The following is a 17,091-nucleotide window of genomic DNA, read 5'->3' as shown; positions in this document are numbered from 1 at the left end:
GAGGGAGGGAAAAAGAGAAACATTAATGGGTTGCCTCCTGCATGTCCCCTACTAGGGATCAAGTCTGCAATCCGAGCATGTGCCCTGACCAGGAATAGAAACAAGAGACCTCTCGGTAGACAGGATAATGCTCAACAAGCAAGGGCTTTAAGCACTTTTTAGAGCCATGAAAAAATAATTCAGTAAGCCCGGTCAGTGTGGTTCAGTTGGTGGTTGAGTGTCTTCCCGTGCATCAAAGGTAGCCAGATTAATTCCTGGTCAGGGCACATGCCCAGGTTGCAGGTTAGATTCCCAGTAGGGAGCCTTCAGAAGGCAGCCCATTGATGTTTCTCTCTCTCCCTCTCCCTCTCCCTAAAATCAAGAAAAACATTATATATATATATATTTTTTTTTTTAATTAAGTAAAGTTCAGTGGTAGTCAACCTTGAGTAACTGTATTTTGAACTGGGCTAATAGTAATACAAATAGTGGCTTTTCTCTACCATGAGTTCAGCAAAAGCAACCAATTCATTCATTCATTAGAGTTTGTGGTTTTGAAAGGCCACGGTACAGCTATCCTTAATGAAGTTTCAGAGTTGAATTTTTTTTGTTTTAGTTGACATGGCTACTCTTCATTGAAATTTAACAGTGAATGCCTGACTTGTATAATTATGTCTTTTGGAGACAGAATGATATTTTCCCCTTTGGTTTTGTTGTATTATCTTTAAGATGGGCTCACTGTCTTTTTTTATTTTTTATTTTTTATTTATTATTTTTTTTTTTTAATAAGATATATTTTTACTAGAGGCCCAGTGCACAGGTGCACAGATTCATGCACTGGTGGGGTTCCTCGGTCTAGCCTGCAGGGATTGGGCCCAAACCAGCTTTCCAGCATTTCCCAAGGAGTCCCAGATTGCGAGAGGGCACAAGCCTGGCCAAGCGACCCCACCAGTGCATGATCAGGGCCAGGGAGGGACTGCAGGAGGTTGGCCAGCCAGGGAGGGACCATGGGAGGACTCCAGGGCATGTCCGGCCCATCTCGCCCAGTCCCAATTGGCCAGACCCCAGCAGCAAGCTAACCTACCAGTCAGAGCATCTGCCCCCTTGTGGTCAGTGTGCGTCATAGCAACTGATCAACCAGTCGAACGAATGGACACTTAGCATATTAAGCTTTTATTATATAGGATTGATTTCAGAGAGGAAGGGAGAGAGAGATAGAAACATCAATGATGAGAGAGAATCCTCAAATTTTTAATAATAATAAGTTTAAGTTTTTGTCTTAAGTTATTATTATTTTTAATCCTCACGTGGGGATATGTTGAAAAAGAGAGAGAGAGAGAGATATGTAGAGATCAGTGTGAGAGAGAAACATAGATTGTTGCCTCCTGCATACACCCCGGCTGGGAATAAGAACCCACAACCTAGGTATGTGTCCTGACTGGGTATTGATTTTATAACCTTTTGGAATATGGGATGATATTTCAACCGAGCCCATGCCAAGTGCTGTCTCAGGTTTTTAAGATTTTGCTTCTCTGCTCAAAAAGTAGTAAATGATCTTTTACTCATATATGCTATGTTTAAGTTTCAGAAAGTATTTTTATATGCCTCTTATCTGCCAGATTATCTAAAAAGCAAGTCTCCTGTGTTACTTCATTTGCCATAATTCAGAGAAACAAATGAAAGGAGAAATGCCTAGGCAAAAATAAATCTTTCACTATTTTTATTCCATTGTTATATTTCTAATACTCATTGTGTTGTATTTGTAGTCGTGTTCTTTCTTCAGTTCTAATGCTGTGCCCTTAAAGGTCACAATGGTGAATAATGATCCAATGGGGGAAGAAATTAATGTCATGTTTAAGGTGAGCAAAATAAGGTTACTTTATTTTTTTTCAAATTCCTTTTCCATAATTACAAAAGTAATTTTGTTTATTTAATATTTAATTAACTTGAATAAGTGTGTGTAAGATTGTCACTGACATAAACTGTTCCCAAACAGTTTTGGGAATAAATGCATCTGTGGGCTAGAGCTGCTGCTATGCTGGCTGAGCACATCATAATCCCAGGCAATGTCTTTCACACAGACTATGTGAATGGTACCCCTAAAGTTGTGTAGTGGGAAACTGCAACACCATGAGCAGCCAGGCATGTGCCCCTCAGCACAATTGAACCTGGGACCCTTCAGTCCACAGGCCGACACTATCCACCTAGTCAAACTGGCTAGGGCCATATTACTCTTTTTAAAAATTGAATATAATTCACAAACCATAAAACCCAACCTTTGAAGTGTACAGTTAGGAAACTTAGACATGAAGAATTTAAGTAACTGTTTCTGAATGCTGCAGAAAAATTAAAAGGCAGTTATGCTAATTTCATTCTTTAAAAAAAAAAATTATTGTTGAAAGTATTACATATGTCCCCTTTTCCCCCATATTAATGCCCTCCAGCCCCACCCTAGAATCTTCCTCCCACCTCAGGCCTTCACCACCCTATCATCTGTGTCCATGGGTTATGCATATATGCATACAAGGTCTTTGGTTGATGTTAATCTCATTCTAAACCCTTTCACTATTCTCCTCTACTTTACAGTATGTGAGTCTTTCAGAAAGGTACAAGTTTAATTTTGTTTTCTTGATTTTAAGGTTGGTGAAGACCTTCGGCAGGATATGTTAGCTTTACAGATGATAAAAATTATGGACAAAATCTGGCTTAAAGAAGGACTAGATCTGAGGATGGTGATTTTCAAATGTCTCTCAACAGGCAGAGATCGAGGTAAACTTGTTAGCTGTGTCCTGGGGTGTTTTTTTCTTCATGAACTTAACTCAGTGTCCCTTCCCTAAGGATTCTGATGCTGGTGCACTATGATCTCAGTTATTTCTTACGTTAATTTAGTATTGTTTTATTGATTCATTTGCTCATGATTAAATAATTCAGTGAGTAGCCCTAATAAATGCTTTGCAGGAACCAAAGGTGTTTATTCTTTGACCCAGTAAGAACTTTATGGTCTTTAGTTTTTGACTTATAATTAAGGCCATGTCTAAGATAAGCCAACTTTGATTTAATTATTATACTACAAAATGAAATAGTGGTTACAAAGTATTTTTCTACTAAGAAGAAACTTCATTTTATTATTTCTTGAATATGTTTTCCTTTCCACATATGTTAAGTGTGAATAATAATGGTATTACACTCATAGAAACATTGTGATAATTAAATGAGATAATGAATGTAAAATACCCTAGTATCTGATGCATATTAGATCAATAAATCACAGCTATTGTCATTATTCTTATTCAACAAATGTTTGTTGTGGATCTACCATCTGTAGAATGCTATTTGCAGGTAGTGCTTATATTTTAGAGGGAAGCAATTGAAGACAAATGCAAGTAATTAGAAAACGCTTTAATAAGCTAAAAGCTCTAAAAATAATTACAGAGGCAATGCTGTGGGTTTTAAAGGAGAGAAAGATCACCTATGGTTAATGGAAATGAGAAATGCTTTACAGATTCTAATCATAGCCACTAGGAAGTCACTTGAAAGATTATCTTATTTAATCATCTTTCTAATATTGGCCATTCAATTTATGCCTATAGTGAAGGGAATTCACTGTATTTTAAGATAGTCCATTATGTCCTGGGTAGCTCTCATAACTGTAAAATTCTTCCTTGTATTCAGATAAATGGGAACTGAGTCCTGATTTCCTCTAACCCAGTTCCAGTTCTATTCATAGGCTTTCATGTAATGTCAAATCCTTCTTGGTGATGACCTGTTGTGATCCCGAGTTTCGAGTTCTTCAGCGATTTGTTATATGTGACTTTAAAGTACTTTATTACCTTGTTTTCTTTGTAAAGGGCTCAAGTGATTGATTTATAGTCTCTAAGAAAGACACCTAGATTTTGTAAAATGCTGAATGGAGGGCAAATTGTCACTTAAATGGAGCTTATCCTATATAATAAAAGGCCAGAGGCGTCATGACGGAAACGACCAGAGACAAGACCACCACGGTTCCTCACAGCCTGGGCCCACCCCCCTCAAGGAAGTGGTTAGGGGCAATCAGGTGGGCAATCAGGCAGGCAGAGGGGTTAGGGGAGATCAGATAGGCAGACAGACAGTTAGGGATGTTCAGGTAGGCAAGCTAGTGGTTAGGGGCGATCGGGTAGGCACACAGTCCCTCGCAGGGCTGGCCCCCCCAGAAAAGGAAGAGGGAGGCCCAGGCCAGCCAAGCCATCACACCCCAGCCTGTCCTCTGCAGAGGGAGACCACCAATGGCAACGGCGGGGTTGAGGGCAGCTGCTTGCAGCTGGCGGAAGGAAAGCCCCGATAGGCCCTGATCTCAGGCTACATCTAGGGGTCCTACCCAAGGGGTCCCAGATTGTGAGAGGATGCAGGCTGGGCTGAGAGCCCCCTCCCCAACCCACCCCGTGAACAAATTTTCATGCACTAGGCCTCTAGTTAACTAATAAAACCATCTCCTCCTAAGCCATGTCTTAGCTATTCTGCTCTTGTACATTTTTATTCTTAGACCCAAGTATAGGACATTCACTATTAACTTTCTTATTATATTTGATCTATTACTTTTCAACCTACTGTTTCTTTTTAAAATCTGAGTTTTGTTATGTCATTGAACCTCTTAGCTTGTGTTATGAATGGATTTGAAGAACAGATATTTTGTTGCTTTTGCTAAGTCATTTGAAAACATGTTTACTAAGAAAGGGCCAAGCACCAGCCCTTGTGACAGAGTCACTAGAGATCTCCCTTCAAGGGATTGCTCAGTCTGTGGGTATTATATTTTATTTGGTTACTTACTGATTTTGTTGTGGTGTCAACCACTCCACATTTCACCATTTTATCCATGAGGGCCACATGAGAGCCTTGTAACTTTCCCCCCTCAGGTTAGGATGTACAAATTTTATCTTGTCAAAAAGGAAATCCAATCAATTTAAGAATTCTTGCTGTTTGTTTTTCATATGTCTTCTAAGACGGAAATTTTATCAAGTAAGATTCTTCAACAATAGCCTACCATCTTAGTAGATTAGTTTTTCTGTGACACACTTATTGCATATATGTGAACCTTTCTTTTTATGGAATTCCATGTAACTTTGGAGACAATCTAATTGTTCTTATTTTTTTACTAGAGGTCCGGTGCATGAAATTCATGCACGGGGGGGGGGTGGGGGGGGGGGAAGGGTGCGGGGTAGGTGTCCCTCAGCCCAGCCTACGCCCTCTCCCAGTTCAGGACCCTTACCACCCACCTGCTCACTGCTCCTTACCACTAGGCTCGTTGCCCTGGAGCAGCTGCCCTGGAGGCAGAAGAGGCTCCTGCCCCGACACTACACTCGCCAGCCTTGAGTTCAGCTTCTGACTGAGCAGCGCTCCCCTTGTGGGAGTACATGACCACCAGGGAGCAGCTCCTGCATTGAGCATCAATTCCCTGGTGGTCAGTGCACATCATAGCAACCAACTGCTCTGGTCCTTGCACCATAATGGTCGCTTAGGCTTTTGTTATATAGATATTGTTTCTAAGTAATGATTGAGTGCTTACTTTGTGTTCTGCTCTGTGCTAAGCTTTTTAAATATATGTGGGGTGTGTGTGTGTGCACATTTTAAACAGGAATGAAGGGAAGAGGGGAGGGGGAGAGATAAAAGCATCAATGTGAAAGAGTATCACCAATCATCTGCCTCCTTCATGCCCAGGGATTGAGCCTGCAACCTGGGCGTGTGCCCTCACTGGGAATCAAACTGGCAACCTTTCGCTGCATGGGACGATGCCCAACCAACTGAGCCACACCAGCCAGAGCTGAAAGCTATAAATATTTTAAAGGCTTACTTTTGGAAGATATTTTCACATAGCTTAATGTTTTGTTGTTTAAGGCATGGTGGAGCTGGTTCCTGCTTCAGATACCCTCAGGAAAATCCAAGTGGAATATGGTGTGACTGGATCCTTTAAAGATAAACCACTTGCCGAGTGGCTGAGGAAATACAATCCCTCTGAAGAGGAATATGAAAAGGTGATTAGCTTGTCTCCTTATTCTAAATAGCTTTGTTAAAAATGTATTACATGGGTTTTCAGTGCTTTTCTTTTCAGCTCTGGTGTCAGCCATTTATGAAACAGTATGTTTCTCTAAGTAAAGAGAAGAATATAAAAACAGAATGCATTTAATGACAGGAATTTGAGTCAATTACCCAAAAAACTTTCCAAACATGTATTTAGAGGGCAGTAAGACAGCTATTTTCATAAGCCAAAATGTTATATTTCACAGAGGTTTGGGGAAAAGTTATGGAAATGAGTAGAGTGGCTGCATCATGTGGTCATTAAGAACAAGATTATGGGTCAGACTTTCTGGCTTGAATTCAGGTCCCAGGTCACTCACCAGCTATGTAGCCTCGGGCAAATTATTTAACCTGTTTGTGCCTCAGTGATATCTCCTATACAGTATATTATATTATATTATATTATATTATATTATATTATATTTTTGTGGTATTATAGCATGTATCGTGGCTGTAATAAAACACCATAGGTTATTATGATAACTAAATGAATTAAGATATATAAAGTGTTGATAGACTACATTCTATAACTATAGCTGTTATTGGAGGCATGATTTTTTTGTTTTATAATAGTATGCATTTGTTTTACATAAGAGGAAAGGAAAATCTCTTAGGACCTAAGGCCTATAATGATCCTAAATTGGCTAAAAGAAGTCTCAAGAATACTTTCAATGGTGATGTAAGAAGATCCCAGTTAATGTCATTTGCCTGCTTAGTTTATGTCAAATAATTGCTATATCACGTTTGCAGATAAATATGTACAAACGTTATCTGTTGACTAAGAAAGTAAAGTAGAGGAATTTAGTTGGTCTTTTAAAATGTCTAAAAACACTTCCTTTTCTCTATGGGTTGAGGAAAGCAGTGCAGCAGATGCCAATACTTGTTTATAGTAATGCTAGTTTTTTGTGTGATTCTGGGTAAGTTGTTTGACACAAAATGATGGTCAAGTAACATATTATATATTAAGTGTCTTTTATGCATTTGGCTCTTTTCTTTGGGGAATATAATATAGTGGAGTTTGAATCTTGGGTTTGAATCTTGGCTCTGCCACTTAATAATTATATGATCTTGGGTAAATAACTTCTCTGTGTTTCCGTTTCATATGTAAAATGTAATAATAGTCTCTACATCACTGGTTTTTAATGAGTTGATGTACACATCCATTCATCCATACATACACATATGCACACGTATACTGTAAGTGTGACGCAGGAGGAGAAAGAGAGAGTAGTACAGTGCCTGGTTTGTGATAAGTGCTATGTAAACATTTGCTATTATCATCACCATCAGTAATGATTTCTGGGGGGTTATGGAATAAAATTAACCACATGGCACTGGCCTGTATTGCTCACTGGTTAGAGTGTCGGTCTGTACACTGGATCAATTCCTGGTCAAGGGCATGTACCTGGGTTGCAGATTTGGTCCCTAGCCCTGGTTGGGGCATGTGCGAGAGCCAACCAATCAGTCTCTCTCTCTCTCTCTCTAAAGATTAACAACAACAAAATTAGCCATGTGGACATGTAGAAGCACATGACTGCTTCATTCAGAAATGTTGTGTTTTGAGAATAAACTAAATGCACATGCTTTAGATTAAAATATTCGTTGTGTGTATTTTGCTGTATCCTGTAGGATATTATGTTAGTAATTTAGTCCCAGAACAGGCAGGACTAGTGTCCTACTTTGAGAAATGTAACAGATGACACATAAAGAGTCACCAACTGGGCAACCAAATACAGTAATTATATTATTGGATGTTTAAAGATATAAACTGACTCTCTTTACACATGCCCTCCCTGGAAGCTTCCTCCCCCTCAAAACACACACACACACAAGAAAAATATTCTTTTGTTCAGATTAATCTTTGTGTAAGCAGCAGAGCCTGTGAGGAGCAGGGTTCCACAAACACGATGCTTAAAAGATGTTTAAGGGCAGTGCATATCCTACATAGGTCCTGGTGACATCTCTGCTTGTGACAGGGCAAAGCTTGAGAGAAGGGGCAATAACCAACTTTAGAAGGGTGTTGCTGTTTTTGAATTTTTAAAAAACTGGCCTTTTTTTTTTTTTTTGAACCATAATTCAACTTATTGGCTGTTTAGAATGTGGAGGGATGAATTACATTAATCTTTGTAACCTTGCCTCTTTTAAAAATAATTTTTTTCCTAAAATAATTTTCTATCTTTATTATAGGCTTCTGAGAATTTTATCTATTCTTGTGCTGGATGCTGTGTAGCCACCTATGTTTTAGGCATCTGTGACCGACACAATGACAATATAATGCTTCGAAGCACAGGACACATGTTTCACATTGACTTTGGGAAGTTTCTGGGCCATGCACAGATGTTTGGTAGCTTCAAAAGGTACTAATACTGTTACTGTTATTACTGAGGAAAAGAGAGCCACTTCCAATTTTACAAATTAATGTCCTAAGCCTTCCTCTTTTCTTTCTAATCTTTGTCTTATAGCTCTTTTTGAGCAAAACTAGAGCCGGGACCGGTTTGCCTCAGTGGATAGAGCATCGGCCTGCGGACTGAAAGGTCCCGGGTTGGATTCCGGGCAAGGGCATGTACCTTGGTTGCGGGCACATCCCCAGTGGGGGGTGTGCAAGAGGCAGCTGATCGATGATTCTCTCTCATCGATGTTTCTCTCTATCCCTCTCTCTTCCTCTCTGTGAAAAATCAATAAAAAATGTTTTAAAAAAAAACTAGGGATAAAAAAGTCCTAGAAGAATGAGTGTGTATAACCTTTGCTGAAATGAATTAGGTCTATTTTATTTTGTCTAGCTATACCTAATTAGAAATGTTCCCATTTGTATCATGTCAATGAGTACCAAGTTTTTTTCTCTTTATGTTTATAGCTATAACTATGTTTGATTTCTGAGCGTGTGGATTTATAAATATCACCTTGGGAAAGATTTCATATATAATTTCTATCTAAGTGATGAGGTTAGATTATTACTTTCCTGAAAATGTGAATTTTTAAGAATTAAGGAAATTCAAAACTGTTTTATACCAAGTTTGGAAATTGCTATGGCTCAGATAGCTTAGTTCAATAACCATGTAATAGCAATAACACTATTTGACTATCTTCTATAAATAACACTTTGTATGTACTTTCCTTTTAAATAGGGATCGGGCTCCTTTTGTCCTGACCTCTGATATGGCATATGTCATTAATGGGGGTGAAAAGCCCACCATTCGTTTCCAGTTATTTGTGGACCTCTGCTGTCAGGCCTACAATTTGATAAGAAAGCAGACAAACCTCTTTCTTAACCTCCTGTCACTGGTAATTGTTCTTTACAAGCATGTAATTACTTTTACTAGTATATTAATATTTCTGTATTTCAGTAACTACAAAAAGGATATAGTGATTTTGGAGTAAAATTTACTATAGTCTCACATGTCAGATATATTATTACCAGCATATTCAAAAATTGCTACAGTGTGAAATATGCCAGAGATCCTTGTTAGAAAATATTTTTTTTTAAAGTCGTAGGTTACTCTGCAAGTGAGGAGTAATAGTCACAGAAAGGGATGCTGGTAGATGTATTGTGTCTTATCTGGGGGTGTTCAGATTGTGAATATTCATTAAGCTGTACATTTAAGGTTTCTGTACTTTTCTGGATATACACTGAGTGGCCAGATTATTATGATCTCTGAACGCATAATAATCTGGCCACTCAGTGTATATCCTATATAATAAAAGGCTAATATGCAAATTGTTCCCTTGACCAGGAGTTGGACCAGCAGGCAGACTGGCCAACCGCCCATATCCCCTCCCCCTGACTAGGCTGGCTGGAGCCCACCCATGCACGAATTCATGCACCGGGCCTCTAATACACACACACACACACACACACACACACACACACACACACACTAGAGGCCTGGTGCACAAAATTCGTGCATGGTGGGGGGGTCCCTCTGCCCAGCCTACACTATCTCCAATCTGGGACTCCTAAAGAGATGTCCAACTGCCTGTTTCGGCCCAATCCTGGTGGAATCAGGCATAAATGGGCAGTCAGATACCCTTCTCACAATCCGGGACTGCTGGCTCTCAACTGCTCGCCTGCCTGCCTGCCTGATTGCCCTTAACTGCTTCTGCCTGCCAGCGTGATCAACCCCTAATCACTCCCTTGCCAGCCTGATCAACACCTAACTGCTCCCCTGCCAGCCCAATTGCTCTAACTGCTCTCCTCTGCCAGCCTGGTCACCCCTAACTGTCCTCTCTTGCAGGCCTAGTTGCCCCCAACTGCCCTCCCCTGCTGGCCCAGTCACCCCTAACTGCCCTTCCTGCCAGCCTGGTCACCTCTAACTGTCCTCCCCTGCAGGCCTGATCACCCCTAACTGCCCTCCTCTGCGGGCCTTATCCCTCCAATTGCCCTCCCCTGCAGGCCTTGTCCCTCGCAACTGCTCTCCCCTGCAGGCCCGGGTCGTCACCCCCCCCCCCCCCAACTGTTCTCCCCTGCCAGCCCTGTCATGCCTAACTGCCCTCCTCTGCAGGTCTGATCACCAACTTCTCTCCCCTGCAGGTCTTGTCCCTCCAACTGTTCTCCCCTGCAGGCCTGGTCCCCCCAATTGTCCTCCCCTGTCCTAACTGCCCTCTCCTGCAGTCCTGTTTGCCCCCAACTGCCCTCCTCTGCTGGCCATCTTGTGTCCACATGGGGGCGGCCATCTTGTGTGTTGGAGTAATGATCAATTTGCATATTACTCTTTTATTAGATAGGATGTGTGTGTGTGTGTGTGTGTGTGTGTGTGTATACACACACACACACACACACACACTCTGAGTGGCCATTATTATGCATTCAGAGATCATCATAATCTGGCCACTCAGTGTATATTAAGTAAAAACAAACCAAAAACACCACTATGATTATTATGATTGAAATTAATATAAAAAGAATACTACACAAAATTGTCTGGATTTTACAATTTATATTCCATAAACTGACTTTGTGAATTCCAATAATTAACTTCATTTCCTCAATTTTTTTCAATAATAAGAGACTCACGTAAGTTATAAACTCCCCAAAACTGTGATTGTTTTTGTTCACTTTAGTTCTGATTACCTGGATAGCTTTTAAGGAAGAATGGGGATCAGACTTTTAAAAACATTAACTCACAGACTTTTTTTTCCCCTTCCTATAGATGATTCCCTCAGGGTTACCAGAACTTACAAGTATTCAAGATTTGAAATATGTTAGAGATGCACTTCAGCCCCAAACTACAGATGCAGAAGCAACAATTTTCTTTACTAGGTAATTCATGCTTAAATATATCAGAGAAGGCACACAATTTAGCTTTGATTTGTTTTTCTTAGTATAAACAAATGCTATACATCAAAATTCTGATTTACAGGAGAAAAATTGATTCACAGTATTAGCAAATAGTAGGTTGTCAAGTTTATTTACTGAATAAGTATAAAGGATTTGCAACATTAAAAATAAACATTTCTCTCAAGGTATGATCTCAAGTTTTATTTAGTATATGATTTCAATTATAAAAATCCTATTTATGAACTATTTCTGTGAAGCATATTTTCTGCAGTGCCAAATACAATTTTTATGGGTATCATAAGTGCTCAAAACAGCATCCTCTGCAACACTGCTGTAGTAAATTGTTTGATAGCATGTGAACTTGTCATTATTGCTATAAAGACAAATATGTTCTAAATGTCTGGTGACCAGGTTGGTCAGTTCTCTCCTTGTTCTCTTGCCTTCTTCCTCTCAGTGGAGAAGAGGTAGAAAACACTGTACTGAATTTCCTTAGTCTCAAGAGTCTGGGCTGAATTGAATTGAAGGAAACTGACTTTTGTATAGCCTTCTAAACTAATCCTGATAATTTAGGTATTGATGAGTTTTATTTTTTTAAAGAGTTTCGTAGGCTCCTCTGGGTAAAGCTATAAAGCAGGCATATATTAGTCTGCTTGATCTGCTTTGGCAAAATACCATAGGTGAGGTAGCTTAAACAACAGAAATTTAATTTCTCATAGTTCTGGAGGCTGGGAAGTCCAAGATCCAGGTATCAGTTGATTTGCTTCATGGTAAGGGCTCTAGCTTGCAGACTACTATCTCATAACTGTTTTCTCCTGAAAGAGAGAGATAGAGCAAAATAAGATTATGAGAAGAATAATCCTGAACGGTTTGGCTCATTGGATAGAGTGTTGGCCTGACTCAAGGGTCCCAGTTCGATCCCGGTCAGGGGCATGTACCTCGGTTGTGGGCACATCCCCAGTGGGGGGTGTGTAAGAGGCAGCTGATCGATGTTTCTCTCTCATCGATGTTTCTAACTCTCTATTCCTCTTCCTTCCTCTCTGTAAAAAATCAATAAAATATATTTCAGGGCCCTACCTTTAATCTTAATTTCTAACTCCATAAAGGCCATACCCATTGGAGCTTGAATTTTGGGAGACACAATGTTTAAATCCATAGCAAGGCAAACATAAAGATGTGTGAGGTTTTCTCATTTCCCTATTGAATCCTTTTTCTCTTTCTGGATTCCTTTATTCTGGTTCTGAAACTTCTTTTTCCTTCGCTTGCCTACAATGTTTTATCCAGGTCTGCCTTCTGAATTGATTCTCACCAAATTCTCCATCCTGTTGAAACTTATTTTCCCACCCAATTGAGGGAAGTCATGATTATCTGAAGGACTGTGATAGTAGATTCTACTATTTGATAAAAGAGATTTGTTTTTTTAATTTGAATTACTCTGGATTCTTCCTCCTATACCTTGTTTAGCTGTCACTGTCCAGATTTATTACAAGGGACTAAATAATAAAATCATCTTTTGGCATTATACCAGTCATCTTCTATCACTAAAAGCTTTTAATTAGTATTGGACCCCAGAGGGCTCAAGAAATAAAAGCATCATTTCTTGGAGACAATGGGATTGAGATTCTTGTGCTAACATTTTTGTTGGGTTGAGATGTATTTTAATGGGTTTTTGGCTTATAGAACAAAGAGAATCTTTGACAGAGTGAGAGTCTGCTTAATATTTTAAAAGGAATGAAAATATTTTTCATCTTTTATTATGTGAAAAGAATTGAGCATGTGTTCTCATGGACATTTACTGTTAACACATTTTCTGTTTGTTTTGTAGGCTGATTGAATCCAGCTTGGGAAGCATTGCCACAAAATTTAACTTCTTCATTCACAACCTTGCTCAGCTGCGTTTTTCTGGTCTTCCTTCCAATGATGAACCTATCCTTTCATTTTCACCCAAAACATACTCCTTTAGACAAGATGGTCGAATCAAGGAAGTCTCTGTTTTCACTTACCATAAGAAATACAACCCAGATAAACATTACGTAAGTTTGGTTTGATTTGTAGAGACTGGTGCCTGCATTATAGTCCTTTTCCACTTCTTTCATTGACTCTGCTGAAGTTTCAAGCATTTGTTCTTTTCATACTTCTTTCTTCCATGGATGGTCCAAAAATAAATAAATGTACTTGGGGCTTCCCTAATTGTTTTTTGGTATTTATTTCTTGGTAGATTTGCTCCAAAACCATGAGGGACAAATGATATTCTTCTTTTCAGAGACAAGACTAAAAGGGTAGTGCTTTTTCTCCTTCCTTATCTTCAATTCGTTCTTAATTTCAAAGGTAAAGCTTGCTCATTGTAACAAATTCAACCAATATAGACGCATGTAAAGTTAAAATCATTTCTAAGTTCTTATCCTATTCCTCAGGAATGATGAAATGTTATCACACACATACAGTTTGTTTTTTAAAGACAGTACTTCAGTGTGCTTCCTCCCTAATAGTATATAGCATTATCATCATTTTACTGTTTTATTCACCCTTGTGCTAATAATTTTGTTGGGTAAAACTTTGTGGCCCTGTTAGTCTTTAAATTTTTGACAGATTGATAAATTTCAGAAAGCAACTTTACTATTATTTAAATTTTAAACTATTTTATTAATTTTTGTATGTTCACTGGTCATTTTACCCTAACACCATTTATTGAGCAGTCCTTCCCCTACCCCCAATGATTTATCATGCCACCTTTAAATACACTAATTTTACACATATTTCTTCTGTAGCTGTAGCTAGCTCTGCACCAATATTTTGCTCTCTAAAGTACTCTGATATCATAATAGTTTAAATATCCAATAAGATATGTTTTCCCTCATACCCCAGCTGTCATAAATTTTGCTTTTTTTCTTATTTACTCTTTTAAATGAACTTACTAATATTTTCATTGAAAATGTACTATATTTATAAATTTGACCAGTAAATTTTTTTATTCTGGAAATAAAATGACTTCACTTTCCAGTTCATGTTTCTATAAGATCGCTCTTAGAATGTTGTTAGATGTGCTATAAATAGTTTTATTATATATTTGCTGTTTTCTATTGGGGACATATATTAACAAGCTAAAAGCACTTGGATTATACACTAAAGAGTCCAGATTATTATTATCTCTGAACGCATAATAATCTGGCCACTTAGTGTGTGTGTATATATATATATATTTTTAGAGGCCTGGTGCATGAATTCGTGCTTGGGTGGGGTCCAGACAGCCTGGCCAGGGGGAGGAGACATGGGCAGTTGACCGGCCTGCCTGCTGATCGAACTCCTGGTTGAGGGGACAATTGCACATTAGCCTCTTATTATGTAAGATATACACTGAATGGCCAGGTTATTATGTGTTCAGAGATCATAATAATCTGTCCATTCAGTGTATAAAATGATCAAACTCTATATTTTCTTTCTGTCAGGAAAGGTTTTATTATGAATCTAATGTGTTTGGGTGTGATTTCTTCAGATTTATGTAGTCCGAATTTTGAGGGAAGGACAGCTTGAGCCATCATTTGTGTTCCGGACATTTGATGAATTTCAGGAACTGCACAACAAGCTCAGTATTATTTTTCCACTTTGGAAGTTACCAGGGTATGTTCCTATTCATGTACATTAATCCTCTTTTATAGAAAATAACTTATTATTAAGTGTAGGTTAAAAGTTTTGTGTTAATACTTAGTAAGATACTATGAACCACATGTGACTTATTTTCCTTTATATCACAAGAGCCTAATACAGTACTAGATTAAAGCAAGGAACTATAAGTTTTTTATTAATGAGTTAACAAATTATCAAAATCTGAAATTGCCCTGGCCAGTATGGCTCAATTGGTTGGGCGTTGTCCTGTGCAACAAAAGGTTGCCAGTTTGATTTCTAGACACATGCTCAGGTTGTGGGATCCCCTGCAGGAGGCAGCCAATTGATGTTTCACTCTCTCCCTCTCCCTCTCCCTTCCTCTCTAAAATAAATCAAAAACATATTTCTTAAAAATAAATCTTAAACTTAAATTTTGGGATTTTCCAGTTTTCTAATTATAATGTAAGCTTTAAATTTGCTATCTCTACCATAGTAAGCAACACAAGATAATAAATTTTGGAATATTGGTGTTCAAGAAACAGATTTTAAATAACTGCAGAAAAAAATCTATTATGATCATACTGAGCTTATCTGGATAAAAAAGAGCTGAGCACTGAGATTGTTAGTCAGAATCTTAGTGTTTAGTTTTGTATCTGATACCGTTTAGAGGCCCTCAGTTTTAATTTAGCTGAGTTTATTTCCATGTGCAATACTAGATTCAAACATTTTTCCACTGCCACCAAACTAAGCAGTTAAGATTATCTTGATTTGGGGCCTTTGTCGTTTGTGAATTTTACTGGTCTCTACAATAGCTGTGGCTGGTTAATGATTATTTTGGAGGTTAAGATCTGCATAAAATATCTGTGAATGATTAATCATGAGAAGAAATAAGTAGAAAACAAGTTTAAAATACAGAAATTAGAAAAACAACAAACCTTTTGTGCCAGGGTTCATAAAAGAATAATGGAACTATTTCATCTCCAATAGTTTGAAGAGAAATCGCAAAATTTACTTTATAGTGGATTAAAAATCCAGTTGGTATTTAAGTATATAAAAAAGTGTATTTCTAAGTAAATATTGAACTTGATTCCACAAATACTTCCAGTTGAAATAATTTAAATCCCACTTATTACTGTTTTTCTTTTGTAGCTTTCCTAATAGAATGGTTCTAGGAAGAACGCACATAAAAGATGTAGCAGCCAAAAGAAAAATTGAATTAAACAGTTATTTGCAGAGTTTGATGAGTGCTTCAACGGATGTAGCAGAGGTGATTGTCCTAATTGAAAAATAACATACTATTTTTGTGCTACATAATGCTTAAGCTAATGGATCTTTTTCTCTTCTTTCTTAGTGTGATCTTGTTTGTACATTTTTTCATCCTCTACTTCGTGATGAGAAAGCCGAAGGAATAGCTAAGTCTGCAGGTGAGAATATTGTTTTCTCTTTATTGATAGATCACAGCTTCCTATGGCCTTCAAGTCTGTAACTAATCTGTGGATGTGGTGGAATCATGGTGGGGTTGCAAGCTGTGGTCCAGTGTGATGAGAGGAGGTATTCTTTCTAAGCCAGGTATTCTTTCTAGATAAACATAATTTTCCTAATAGAATGTAATTACTAGGCCGAAACCGGTTTGGCTCAGTGTTAGAGCGTCGGTCTGTGGACTGAAAGGTCCCAGGTTCGATTCCAGTCAGGGGCATGTACATTGGTTGCAGGCACATCCCCGGTAGGGGGTGTGCAGGAGGCAGCTGGTCGATGTTTCTTTCTCATCGACATTTCTAGCTCTCTATCTCTCTCCCTTCCTCTCTGTAAAAAATCAATAAAATATATTTTTTTTAAAAAAGAATGTAATTACTAAAGAAATATATATCCTATGGCCTACCAGGTTCTTTGCCCTTTGTTACTGCACATTCACATGGTCCTGGAGTTAAAGCAAAAAATTTTTTGTTGTGGCTTGATCCACTGCAAGCAAGATAAAAATATGGTTAACATATTTATATTTTCAGGTGCAGGACCCTTCAGTCCTACTCCAGGCCAAATAGGAGGATCAGTGAAATTATCTGTCTCTTACCGAAATAGTACTCTTTTCATCATGGTGATGCACATCAAAGATCTTGTGAGTGATTACAAATACTGGTGGTTGTAGAGGAAACCCATTCCTTGGTAGGAAGCATTACTGTTAAGGGAATGCT

General features: G+C 38.5%; 1 protein-coding gene across 1 annotated transcript in view; it reads left to right on the top strand.

The window, feature by feature from the left end:
• PIK3C2A (phosphatidylinositol-4-phosphate 3-kinase catalytic subunit type 2 alpha) overlaps window positions 1-17,091 on the top strand; it is an 83,251-nt gene that overhangs the window by 61,088 nt on the left and 5,072 nt on the right. Inside the window, exons 21-31 of the mRNA XM_084895442.1 lie at window positions 1,746-1,838; window positions 2,619-2,748; window positions 5,848-5,984; window positions 8,215-8,384; window positions 9,153-9,309; window positions 11,175-11,284; window positions 13,125-13,332; window positions 14,793-14,917; window positions 16,052-16,169; window positions 16,254-16,326; window positions 16,906-17,015. Coding sequence (XP_084751568.1) covers window positions 1,746-1,838; window positions 2,619-2,748; window positions 5,848-5,984; window positions 8,215-8,384; window positions 9,153-9,309; window positions 11,175-11,284; window positions 13,125-13,332; window positions 14,793-14,917; window positions 16,052-16,169; window positions 16,254-16,326; window positions 16,906-17,015 — 1,431 coding nt within the window. The remainder of the gene's footprint in view (window positions 1-1,745; window positions 1,839-2,618; window positions 2,749-5,847; window positions 5,985-8,214; window positions 8,385-9,152; window positions 9,310-11,174; window positions 11,285-13,124; window positions 13,333-14,792; window positions 14,918-16,051; window positions 16,170-16,253; window positions 16,327-16,905; window positions 17,016-17,091) is intronic.

This window comes from Pipistrellus hanaki (genome assembly GCF_964339955.1).
Source record: "Pipistrellus hanaki genome assembly, chromosome: 9".
Lineage (NCBI taxonomy): Eukaryota > Metazoa > Chordata > Mammalia > Chiroptera > Vespertilionidae > Pipistrellus > Pipistrellus hanaki.
The sequence above is the reverse complement of the archived record's forward strand: the minus strand, read 5'-3'. Positions and strand labels throughout refer to the sequence as shown.